Raw genomic sequence first — 12,966 nt, 5'->3', positions numbered from 1 at the left:
TTTTTTTTTTTTTTTTTGCAATGTGTGGGTGGGATATTGATAAATATATTTACTGAAATTCTGCACCACTTTCTTAAAATGGTTCAGAAATGTGTTTTACCTCATCAGCTGTCATTCCTGTCCATAAAATGTCTGGAGGTCATGTGATCCTAACTGGCCATGGCCAATTACCTATCCAGCATCTGAAGCTTGTATCCATGAATAATTATAAGATCCTGGAAGGTAGATTGGTCATGTACAGATAGAGATCACATGACCGTCCATCTGCAGCCATTTTATGGACAGGAATCTCTGGCTGATGAGGTAAAAGACAGGAGGCTTCACTGTACATATCAAGAAAGTGGTGCAGGATGTACAGGTGGTCCCCTACTTAAGGACACCCTACTTACAGACGACCCATAGTTAAAGACTGACCCCTCTGCCCACTGTGACCTCTGGTGAAGCTCTCTGGATGCTTTACTATAGTCCCAGACTGCAATGATCAGTAAGGAGTCTGTAATGAAACTTTTATTGATAATTCTTGGTCCAATTAAAGCAAAAAATTTTGAAACTCCAATTATCACTGGGGCAAAAAAATTTTTTGTCTGGATCTACGATCTACCATTATAAAATATACAGTTTCAACTTACATACAAATTCAACTTAAGAACAAACCTACGGACCCGATCTTGTATGTAACCCGGGGACTGCCTGTATATTACCGTATATACTCGAGTATAAGCCGACCCGAGTATAAGCCGAGACCCCTAATTTTACCACCAAAAACTGGGAAAAACGACTGACTCGAGTATAAGCCGAGGGTGGGAAATGCATTGGTCAAACCCCCCCAGTAGTATACAGCCTGCCAGCCCCCAGAAGAATACAGCAGCCCCTAGTAGTATACAGCAGCCCCCTGTAGTATACAGCAAGCCCCTAGTAGTATACAGCAGCCCCCATGTAGTATACAGCAAGCCCCTAGTAGTATACAGCAAGCCCCTAGTAGTATACAGCAAGCCCCTAGTAGTATACAGCAGCCCCCCTGTAGTATACAGCAAGCTCCTTGTAGTATACAGCAAGCCCCTTGTAGTATACAGCAGCACCCCAGTAGTATACAGCAGCACCCCAGTAGTATACAGCAGCACCCCAGTAGTATACAGAAGCCCCCCAGTAGTATACAGCAGCCCCCCAGTAGTATACAGCAGCCCCCCAGTAGTATACAGCAGCCCCCCAGTAGTATACAGCAGCCCCCCAGTAGTATACAGCAGCCCCCCAGTAGTATACAGCAGCCCCCATGTAGTATACAGCCTGCCCTTAGTAGTATACAGCCTGCCCTCAGTATGCCTAGCGAATAATAAAAAAAATAAACTTAATACTCACCCTCCGACGATACTCACCTTTGATGCTTAGTGGCGGCTCCCGGTCCTCGGCGGCGGCTCCCGGTCCTCGGCGGCGGCTTCTCTCTTCTATCTTCTATCTTCACGTGCCGGCAGTCGCGTCCATGCGACTTGCCGGCGGGCGCACAGTGCGATGCGGCGGTGTCGCCGCTGATGACGTCATCAGCGGCGACACCGCTACATCATATTGTGCGCCCGCTGGCAAGTCGCATAGACGCGACTGCCGGCACATGAAGAGAGAAGCCGCCGCAGAGGATCGGGAGCTGCCGCCGAGGACTAGGAGCCGCCGCCGAGGACCGGGAGCCGGATGGTGAGTATTAATTTTTTTTTTTTTTTATTAACTCGTGTATTTTTTTTTATTAACTCGTGTATAAGCCGAGATTAGGTTTTTCAGCACATTTTTTGTGCTGAAAAACTCGGCTTATACACGAGTATATACGGTACCTAACATACCCCACACTTGCACACACATTACAAAAAAACAAGTAAAGGTGTCGACCCCTTTTAATCTTTTTAATCTTCCACAGAAATATTCAAAAATCTGCTCAGTTCTTGCTGGAAATTATACAGCATTTTCTGTGTGACCAATAACCTGCTGCCACCTATGTTGCCTACAGCCTATTTCTGTATATGCCAGAACTACTACTAATCCCAGCCATTTGCCACTTAATCAATAGACACAGAGAGGGAGATTTATCATACACCTCGGCCACCATTGGATACATCAAGGGGCATAGGCCTTAAGATGTATCCACACAGTTTATCTTTCTACACCAGGGCCTGCCACTAAATGGGAACTTTCATGCGTGTGCAGGGCAGGAACACCCACTCTGCTGCCGACCGTGCCCCCTTCAAGCCCTCTTGGTGTGGAACTGGAGTAACAGGGATAATCATCAAATGTCTGGTGGTTCCCAAGGCATTGTGATTATTTCATGGCTTCTGCACCAGTTTTCTTGCATAGAAGCCCTGATAAATGTCCCCCTATTCCACAGGCCTATGCAGACACCATTGTAAACGGCAGCGTAACAGCAGATGTATTGGTAAGTGACCATGTGGTAATAAGTCAGGGTTGGCAATTATCTGGGAATGATAAGAAAAGGCTGCTGTATTCTCCCTTCATATAGTGCATTTTTTTATTATAGTGAGACAGTTGGGGAAAGTGGTTTTATAGTTTGCTCAAGGTGGATGGTTTATTGCATTTCATTTTTATAGTGTAACATTACAGGAAACAAAAGAGCACAGTTTCCTTTAATCCAATATGTGATAAACTGGGAAGTCTTTAAAGCGATGTTCACAATTTAGTTGGCATTGGTTTTTGCACACCACAGGGCTAGAACACAGAAGAACAGAATAGTTCTAGTACTATTGGAAACCTAGTCTTATCCGTAACATTAATTCCGGGCTCCTGGTCGGCTCTAACAAACTTGTTTTATGGGGGAGATTTAACATGTCTTGTACTCCAGTTTTCTGGTTTAAAAGCTCAGATCAGTGGTGGAGTGGGAACGCACTCGCTACAGCTAGTGTCCTTTCACGCTTATCAGTCATGGGATAATAGCACAAATCTACGCCATACGATTTGTATGCCAGCCTAGCCGATCGTTACATCAGGAGCACACAAACTGCAGTCGTATGGTAAATATCCCCATGTGTATCCTGGATTCACTGGTCACAATCTAGAAGTCAGCAGGTCCGTTCAGTTCTCCGGTTCTAGGTTCATACCGCTAATTCCAGCAGACGCACAGAAATTGCGTTGAGGGAGGGCATTACAGCCCAGTCCATGCCTACTTCCCAGAAGCTACACTGCTGGTACAAGTCATTATTGAAACCAATCTGAATTACTTCATACATGTACTACAAAACTTTTTCGATTTCTGGTGCGTTTTGCTCAGTATTTCTACCACAGTGTTTTTTCTGCATTGCTAATTGAACACTATATTGAGCCCCAAACAATAAAATAACATAATTTATTTGGGTAATTCTATGATTTCTTGCTATTTTTTTCTATATATGATCAACAACCTCATTGGGAATAACAGTAACACAGAAATACCATGCAGAGGGGTGTATTTAATGACATTGCTTCCCTTTGTGAAAATCAAATTTTGGGTGGTGGTGAAAAGTCAAGTGTCTTATTGAACTTTTTGGAAAAGCTTGTATATGATGCTGTAATTAAAAAGATCATGTTGTGTCGCTTTATATGTTTTCACAATATTTTGCAGTATTTTGCTGCATCTTAATGAATAAATGCACATTAATTTGTAATATAAGCATGTGGACAAATAAATCTTCTTTTTTTATATTTTAAGCGTTTTTCTTTTCCAGGCATCACTCTAGCATTTCCCTGCCATGTTGCAATCACAGTTATTTGTTACAGCCACATTTGGGTCCTTGTCTAATGATCTGTAAAACAATTATTTACTCTGGTATCATATGTGTGTTATCTTGTCATAAAAACCACAACCTTGAACAATTGTGATGCTTCTAGTGAATCTATCCAGTTAAGTGCATTGGTTGGGACCATAGGACTTTTATTTTCACAAACAGAGCTGTCCTTCAAGCAGTGGCCCTGAGACTTCATATAAGGGTCCTGTACATGGATGGACCTCATAAATGATTGAGATAAGCGGATGTTTCCAGAAATGCTCATTGCTATATATAGAAAAGCATCAATTCTGTACAGGATTTTTAACTTTTTTTTTTTGATGTTCACCGTTTAACTTAATAATCATGTTATCCTTACGGGGATACCATACATGAATATTTTTTTCTTATGTTTTACTAAATTTGTCAAAACCCTAATGTGGGGAAAAATGTATCTTTTTTGGATTGCCGTCTTCCAAGTGGCATAACATTGTTACTTTTTTTTGGCTACGGAGCTGGTTGATGGCGTGTTTTATTGCGGGACATGTTGTACTTTGCACCAGTATCATTCAGGAGTACATATGTTTTTTTTTAACACTTTTTATTGCATTTTTTGAGGGATTGAATAGGTAAAAATCATAATTTTGGAGGGTTTATAACAGTTTGTTACGCCATTTATCAGGCAATTTTAATAATTTACTGTTATTCTACGTGTTGTTACGGACGCGGTGATACTAAATATGTGGGGTTTGTGTTATGATTTAGACTTTTTTGGGTTATATGTCTCTTCATATGTTTTGTTGATTTCTTTATTTTTTATTGAATAACTTTTTTTTACTACTTCCACCATGGGACATGAACAAGCAATCATCTGATTTCTTGTTCATGATAATACTCTGCAATACTGATGTACTGCAGGGTATTATCAGTGCCAGCCTATGCACATGCATAGGCTGGCACTGTGTCTGAGAGATAACGTCACAGATGCCATCTTTCAGGCACTGCCTCCAGGCATATCTGGGGTCCCGATCGGACCCCAGAGATGCCATAGCAGCGATCGGTGCCCCCGAAAACGGTTCGGGGTGGGGGAAAGATTCCCCAGAGGCATGTTAGAAACGGAACTGGGGTCACAACGGGAAAACACACTAAACGCAAAGGGCATGGGAACAAGCTTTTTCTATGGCACGAAGATCCGGCAGGGTGGGCATGTTTATATGGAATTCTGGGAAATGGCCATCGCCAATTAACGATGCACTGGCCCTTTAAATCTTCCGAAGCCTAGGAGACAGGGACACCCATGTCCTGGGAGCACCCGTGACATAGATGAAGTGATCGTTTACTTTAGGAGAATGTAGAAAGAGTCTTTTTTGGGGGATTTTGTTGATGCACTTTTTGAAGGCAAAACTAAGCGAAGAAGAGATGGTACTTATTTTAGAACTTTCAATGCACTCCTTTTTCTTCAGGAACTTCTTAAAAATATGTAATATAGCCACATGCACACAACCATGTTTTTGGGCCTTGTGACAACTGTTTTATTTTTTTTTTAGCTAATTTATTGCCCATTACTTTTTATGGGCTGCATGCATTGCGCTGAGTCAATTGTGTTTGCTTCAGGTTCTATACTTTTGCAGCCTGCACAGTCATTTTCTATTGAAATCAGCAGTGTGAGCAGCGCCAGTGGAATAAAAAACACATTCTTTGGAGTGCTGCTTTATAGCCATTTATTTTTTGGACAACTGCTGTGGTTCGCTCAAGCCTCTGGAGGCTTGTACCAATTTTTTTCCCCCTTACAAGTGTCCAAAATACTTATTTTCATTTCAATAAATAAACCAGCCATTACAGAAGCCTCCTGACAATTAGTCAATATAAGTTTTACAAGATCATCTATTAAAGGAAACCTACCATTTAGAATGGTAGGGGTAAGCTCTAAGTACTGAGCACCAGCCAGTACTTACTTTCGTTAGTGTTATAAACCACGGTATCGCGGTTTTAACACTTTTTAAACTTTAGAGCAGAAGAGGCTTTGGCGCTGCGCGCGCCTACATAGGAAACAGCGGAGATGTTGCGCACGCAGCGCCGAAGCCCCTTCTGCTCTAAAGTTTAAAAAGTATTAAAACCGCGATACCGCGGTTTATAACACTAACGAAAGTAAGTACCGGCACCAGCTCACCCTGAGCTGGTGCTCGGTACTTACAGCTTACCCCTACCATTCTAAATGGTAGGTTTCCTTTAAGATAGAGAAAGCTAACAGGAACTTGGGGTCCCATATTCTACCCTCCTGCATCAGCTGGAATATGAATAGTGCAATAACTTGTAATACACAATAATACTATGCAGTTATATTAAGCCCTCTAAATGTACAAGTTAATGCATATGGTAAAATGTATATAGCTATAGTAAGGAAGCCATAGTATAGCACCCATCACAAGGTGTGAAAGCTTTCAGTCTGTTACAAAAATAAAAGTATGTATAAATAATCGTATACATTGAAAGTCTTCTCATACGTCGTTTTCATCCACTTCCACTGGTGGAGGAGTTTGTGACATACTTAAAGATAAATGGCTTGTATTATTTAATAGGCCGTTTTCTGGAATAGATAACATCACGGGGTGACCAATCTCTTGTACGAGAGAAAATTGTGACAGTTCACAATAGACTGCAAATTTGTCTTCTGATTCTCCGTTTTCAATTTCCAGCAACATCTGAAATTCACCAAAACGAATCATGCACTTGGCTGGAAGATCAACTTTATTCAGATAGTTGAGTTCCCATCCATCAACATAAAGTTTTGTTTTCTTGCTCAGGTTTTTTATCTCGAATGATGTTGCAGAACTATTTAATGGTTTGAAGAACTGCAGAGAAAACTGAAGCCGTGAGACCCTGTTCTGTAGCAACTTGAACCTACAGATATTAATGTCCCGTCCAAAGAAAACCATTTCCTCAGCTTTCATCTCATGTCTTTTGCACAAGTCTATGAGACTGAAGATTCTTCTGTCATGCTGGTGAGGATGGTACATTTTTATGTGCAAACATGTGAGAGTCTGTTCTGTATCCACATCGTTGTCCCCACATGCAGAGGCCATTCCTAGAGGAAAGAGATAAAACCAATTACAATGTAATTCTCATATCTATCATCGGTGACTAAAACTTGTTTCATGAACTGGAATATTTATCAATGTGATAAGAGTACAACAAAACACATAAACTTGGCAAAATATCAATACTGCCATATCTTGGGTCAGAGGTCGTTCCAACACACATCTTTGTATATACATGCACTGCAACACTGTTTCTGCATATCAATAAAGGAGAAAATAATGCAGCATTACATAAACATCTTGCTCTATGTTGCAAATATGGTATAACTGTATAAATCCTATTAACATTTAGTAATTTTTTCATAGACTCAACCCAACTCAACCAATAGGCGTTTTAAATCGATGTTGAGATAGATTTAACTTCCACCAGCTAACTTCTTTGCTAGAAGCACACAATTGCGGTCAGTCTGTGAATAAGAATCCTTACACCAGTGCGCCAAATTACTGGAATTACTAAGCGGTTCAGCCTCTTATCAATATCGGTGCAGCACTCGTGTGCAGATTACACCCATGACCTGTTCTTGTATCCTAGCACAGGCTAGGGTAAATTTGTCAAATCCTCCCAATGTGTCCCTCAGAAAAAAGGCCCGCATGTAAACGGAAAAATAAAGCCATGTTTTTTTTTTAAGTGGGAAAGTGAAAAAGGTCTTCTTCAAGTGCCTAGTAAGTGGTAACAACTATTGCAGCATTGTGTGTGGTATGATGGCTTCCTCATTCTTCAAACAGAACATTAACCAAGAATTTTCACTTCATGCTAAAAATTTCTCAATCTAAAGTATTTAAGATACAGTTGGAAAAGTGCTAACACTTGCAGCTATTTTTGGAGGCATAAGGACTTGATGACTAACTCATCCTTAGCTCATTCTTATATACCATGTGCAGGGGGTTTACAGAAGATGGAGCTGCCAGCTGCTGTGTGAGGGGGATGGGAAAGGCTGCACCCACTCTATAGAAAGCTCCTAGGAAATTCCCATACATGATGCAACCAAGGTGGAAGGAGAGTTCAAGCAAAAGTAAAAACAAAACTACTCTATCCCTGAACTTAGAAATATCTAAAAGCAACAACCTTTCGCAGGTATGATAAGATATTGACTCATTGTCGGAAAAAAAAAAAAAGACAACCGCAAGTGTTAAGAACGAGACAATATAGATGCTTGTAACACAGGCACCTAGAGGCAAAACGAAAGCACACAAGAAAAGCCACAGAAAAGAAACAAAGATATATGTGCCCCATTGTATTCTAAAGTGCCCTTAGAGGAGTTGTCCAGGTTTAAACAAAAAGCCCGGGGGAGGAATTTAGGAAAACAATAAAAATCTTATACTTGCCTTCAACAGCACTCGGCGGACCGACCACTGCAATGCCGGACACAGTATAAGGCTACATTCACATGGCCGTATAAGGGGCGTATATACACCCTATATACGTCCCCCATAGATGGCAATGGCCTCACGGCACCATACGGGAGGTGTGCGGTGCAGTACACGTGCGGCATTGTACCGTTCCGTAGCCGGGAGAAAGATAGGACATGTCCTATCTCTCCCTGTAATACGGCGCAGTGCGCCATACATCACTGTGGAGAGGGGTGTGGGTGAGCGGCCTCCTCCGCTCCCGGGTGCCGACGTGTGCCCACCATGCTACGGTGGCATTCATGTGAATGTAGCCTTAGATATATTAATCCAAGGCTGCTCTGAAGTTGTTGGGTCAGCATGTCCTGCCTCTTTATACAAACAGAGGTACAGCACTGACAGGAGACAGCACAGGACAACGGGAACACCGGCGAAGGTAAGTATAAGATCTTTTTTGTTTCTTTTTAACCTCTCCTGGCCAGTTATACGTTTACAAATTATGCTTATGAGTATGGTGCACCCTGAGGGATGTTTCCAGAGCCCCTCAATGATGCCTCCTATTATACAAGCAAAAAATTTATCCCTTTCCCCCTGGTTTCTCCCTCCTCCCTCTGCCTGTGTAATCTAGCAGCAGCAAGAAGTACAGGGGAAGGGGAAACGTGCTCTGATCATTGTAATAACCAGTGAAAAGACATCACTAAGGGGCTCTGGAAACACCCCAGACTCATTAGCATAATCTTAAAAGTTGATTTTAGAAGGAAGGATGTTATGGATAACAAATATAAGATTATCACAGTCACGGTGCCTGATTTTGATGGTGGATTTTCTTTAACTTATCACAATGTCTCATAGGAAATCTGATACATACTCTAGATTTATGTTTATACTATGTGTAAGTTGAACCAGAATTTTATGACAAATTTTGGCAGAATTTAGCGTACTTAAAGTGCATCCAAGTCTTATCTAATGGTGGGGTTGCATCCACAACAGTAAATATGGCCTTTAAAATTGAAACAGATAACTGGTCACCAATAGATTACCCTGTTACTTATTAAAGGGGTTGTCCAGTTTTCTAGATCTCTGCTTGCTATCCTGCTACAGAAAGCTTCTATGTTCACTTCCAGTGGCTATAAATATGTCCATGGCCATGTGATGGACAGTCAGGTACACAAACTGTTAAGAGTAATCATGCATGATATTAAGGGTACACTTACACCTGATGTTAACCCATTACAACAGCTGAGAAGACAAGATTTGCTCGATTACATTGCGTTAACCAAACGTATGCAATAACGCATTTGTCATAACTACATATGCTATATGCTAGCTGTAGCATAATATGTATTCAATGGTGCACATCCTCCATTCTTTAGTGTGTCAGGTCAGATGACGGGGACCCTGATACTGAAGGCCCCATAGCAGCTGCTATGGCCGCTACCACTGTAGTTATGCCCCTGATCTGCAGCCATTTTATGGACAGAAATGTCTGGCTGATGAGGTAAAAGACAGGAGCTTCACAGATGTATATTGGTAAATTATCTCTTATGCTGCCCCCATACACATTACAAAAAGAGGTGCTCCAACCCCTTTAAAGGGCACCTACCACCCTGATTCTACCTATAAAGGTAGAAGGGGTGGTAGGTGGATGGATGGGACGTGAGGATAGCCCTTTTTTGGGCTAATCCTCACGTCCCGGGTGTCTTTTAGAAGCCATGGAGTAGCCGGACATGAGGCTACTAGTCGCGGTTTCTCCACGCCCCAGTAGCCACGTTACCCCGCCTACCAGGTAATCTTTGGCGCGCAGCTGCTGGTTACTGCATGCGCAGTAGTTCCGGCCCCGGAGCCGCGCAGCCGAAGGTTAAGAAGGGGACGAAGATTACCTGGTAGGCGGAGTAACGTGGCTACTGGGGCGTGGAGTAGCCGCGACTAGTAGCCACATGTCCAGCTACTCCACGCCCCAGTAGCTGCATAAAAAAATTTGCATATACCTGCTATAAAGTTTTCTAAAAGACACCCGAGACGTGAGGATTAGCCCAAAAAAGGGGTATCCTCACGCCCCATCCATCCACCTACCACCCGCTCTACCTTTATAGGTAGAATCGGGGTGGTAGGTTCCCTTTAAGCTCTGCCAGGATGGAGACATATTACAGTGTATTATGTGACTGCATACAAAAACAAAGTTTAAAGAAAATTTTAATAAAACTTTGTTGAACTGGATATAGATAAGATTCAATAATAAAGCACAATAAAAGCTGTAATGAAGAAATCCAAAAAGGACAATCCCCCCCAAAACGGCACAACTGCGGTCTTTTAAAAATATATAGATATTTTTGTAACTCCATTATGTATCTTTATGTCAATCAAGAAGAGTTCAGGAGACAGTAATAAACACAAAGATGTACAGCGCACAATACAACAAAATGGAACAACACTAGAAGTTTTATGTGCTGCCAAACATTGGAGAGAATATGAATGTCCTGCAAATCAAGAACCTCACATACAGTTATGCAGTTTAAAGACTACAAATAGTTGTGGGTCTTAGGAGCCCTTGAAAATAATCCAGGACTCCATGACATAACAGGACAGATGTGTCCATTATGATCACTAGAGCTGCAGGACCTGTGCAGCACGCAGGACCCGCTCCCTGCACTCTCCCCCAGGATGTACACACATGACATTGGGAATCACCTACCTGCAGCACCCGCTGTGTGTACACCTCGTCCTTATCTCTGCTATGATAAGTCAAAGGCTGCTGTCTGGTATATCCCCGAGTCAGGAGCCGCCCGCACAGTCACCCGCCTCCATGTGACCCGCCCCCCGTGTACACGTCAGCGCTCCGCCTCACCACACGGCGCGGCTACTGCGGGATCCCAGTGCTGATCCTTCCGGCTCCAGGAATTCCCCTCAGAGTGACGTCACCGGCCAGGGGCCCCTGACAGGGAAGACCCCTTACTAGGGGTGAAGAGGATTTCTACTAGTTAGTAACTTATTACTTATTATTAATGCTAGTTTTACTATAATACATTCTTGTTTATACCTGATAGTATTACTATGATTACTACTTGTAGTTTACTACACTTACTATATTGTTATTATAACCCAGCTCTATCACTTATAATAACATGAACGATTCTATTTGTAACTACTGTAGTAATGTCTTATAACAATGTTATATCACTATTATCTATAGAATGATTAACCCCTTCGGAACCCGGACCCATTTTTCAAATCTGCCCTATAGTCACTATGAGTGGTTGTAGTTTTGGAACACTGTAAGATATTCAGGGGATTTTGAGATTGTTTTCTCATGGCACATTGTACTTTAAAACAGTTTAAAAATTTGGATGATATCTTTTGTGTTTAGTTATTTAAAAAAACGAAATTAAGCAACAATTTTGAAAAATTCTTTATTTTCAAAATTCTCTACTTTTGATGCAGATAGTCAGAGCACCCAAATAAATTCATAACTTACATTTCCCAAATGTCTGCTTTATGTTTGTTTTGTACGATTCCACATATTTTACTAGAATGTTATGAGGCTCAGAATTTAGGTGCTATTTTTCAAATTTTGAAAAAATCACCAAAACCCGAATTTAGATGGACCTGCTCAACTTCTATTTAACTGTGAGAGGCCTGAATAATCGCAAGACTCATAAATTATCCCCCATTATAGAAACTACACCCCTCAACTTTTTAAGAAGTTTGTTATCCTTTTAGGTGTTTTGTAGGGGTTAAAACAAACTGGAGGTGCATTCTACAAATTGTAATATTTTTGAACCATAGATTCATTTTGTGGAAAAAGAAACACTGATACCCCATATGTGTTGGTAACCTGCTGTATGGGCGCACGGCCGGACATGGAAGGAGGCGCCATGCAGAGCAGATTTGCATTGTCAAATTGTACAGGCTATATTTTTTTCTTTTTTTTAATGTGGACATATCGGGGCTTATTTTTTTGCCACACTTTGTACTTTTGCCAGTACTATGTACTTTTCTGGTACATAATTTTGGGGCATCTATAGCTAATTGATAAGATTTTATTAACTCTTTGTTGGTGGAGAAAATGAAAATCATCAATTTTTGGTAAGATTTTTTTGTTTTGTTTTTTTTTTGCCGTTTATCACACCATAAAAATAATATATTATTTTTATTCTTTGGGTCGCCACGATTACGGAGATACCTTATTTATATAGATTTTTTATTTTTCTCCACCATTTTACTTATAAAACTAATTTGGAGACATTTTAGTATCTTTTCAAATGCATAACTTTTTTATTTTTTCGGCTGACAAATCTGGTTAAGGGCTTATTTTCTGTGAGTAGAGTTGTTCTTTTCAGTGGTCTTATGTTGGAGAGCATAACATTTTTTAAATCACTTTTTACAGCATTTTTTAAAGGGTATTAAATAAAAATGATCTTTTTTTTTTTCCGAACGTTTTTTGGGGTTTACCATATGGATCCAGTAATGAATCTGTATTTATTTATTTTTTTATTTATTTTAATGTTTTAAAAATTTTTTTGAACATTTTTTACTTATACGAACTTGAACCAGCATTTTCCTTATCCCTGAGGCCGGCAGCAAACGTGGCGTTTTAAATCCGTTTTTAGGCCGTTTTTAAGCAGTCAGTTCAAAAACACATCCGTTTTTGACAATTTTTTCCAATTATCCTAATGAGGATAATTGGAAAACGGACAAAAACGGTCAAAAAACTGATGCGTTTTTTAACGAACTGCGTAATTCCTGCCTGATTCCTTGTTTCCTTGCATTTGCATATTTCCCAGAATCCC

General features: G+C 40.9%; 2 protein-coding genes across 5 annotated transcripts in view; one reads left to right on the top strand and one right to left on the bottom strand.

Annotated features, from left to right (window-relative positions):
- Nucleotides 1-5,969: 5,969 nt before the first annotated feature.
- Nucleotides 5,970-11,027, bottom strand: TIFA (TRAF interacting protein with forkhead associated domain). The gene is made up of 2 exons (XM_072119298.1): nucleotides 10,872-11,027; nucleotides 5,970-6,819 (listed from the first exon to the last, which is right to left on the bottom strand). The coding sequence occupies exon 2, from the start codon at nucleotides 6,815-6,817 to the stop codon at nucleotides 6,233-6,235; it is 585 nt and encodes a 194-aa protein (XP_071975399.1). The 5' UTR covers nucleotides 6,818-6,819; nucleotides 10,872-11,027; the 3' UTR covers nucleotides 5,970-6,232.
- The window catches only part of ALPK1 (alpha kinase 1), a 73,712-nt gene continuing 71,745 nt past the window's right edge, over nucleotides 11,000-12,966 (top strand). For 3 of the 4 annotated variants that reach the window (XM_072119296.1, XM_072119291.1, XM_072119292.1), the window contains exon 1: nucleotides 11,000-11,156. The gene's annotated coding sequence lies outside the window, so the exon portion shown is untranslated. The remainder of the gene's footprint in view (nucleotides 11,157-12,966) is intronic. The other variant, XM_072119293.1, reaches the window with a different exon arrangement.

This window comes from Engystomops pustulosus, chromosome 1 (assembly GCF_040894005.1).
Source record: "Engystomops pustulosus chromosome 1, aEngPut4.maternal, whole genome shotgun sequence".
Classification (NCBI taxonomy): domain Eukaryota; kingdom Metazoa; phylum Chordata; class Amphibia; order Anura; family Leptodactylidae; genus Engystomops; species Engystomops pustulosus.
The sequence above is the reverse complement of the archived record's forward strand: the minus strand, read 5'-3'. Positions and strand labels throughout refer to the sequence as shown.

What these genes read in the sequence shown, in the direction of transcription:
- TIFA (XM_072119298.1), bottom strand. Translation starts at nt 6,817, where the DNA reads ATGGCCTCTGCATGTGGGGACAACGATGTGGATACAGAACAGACTCTC.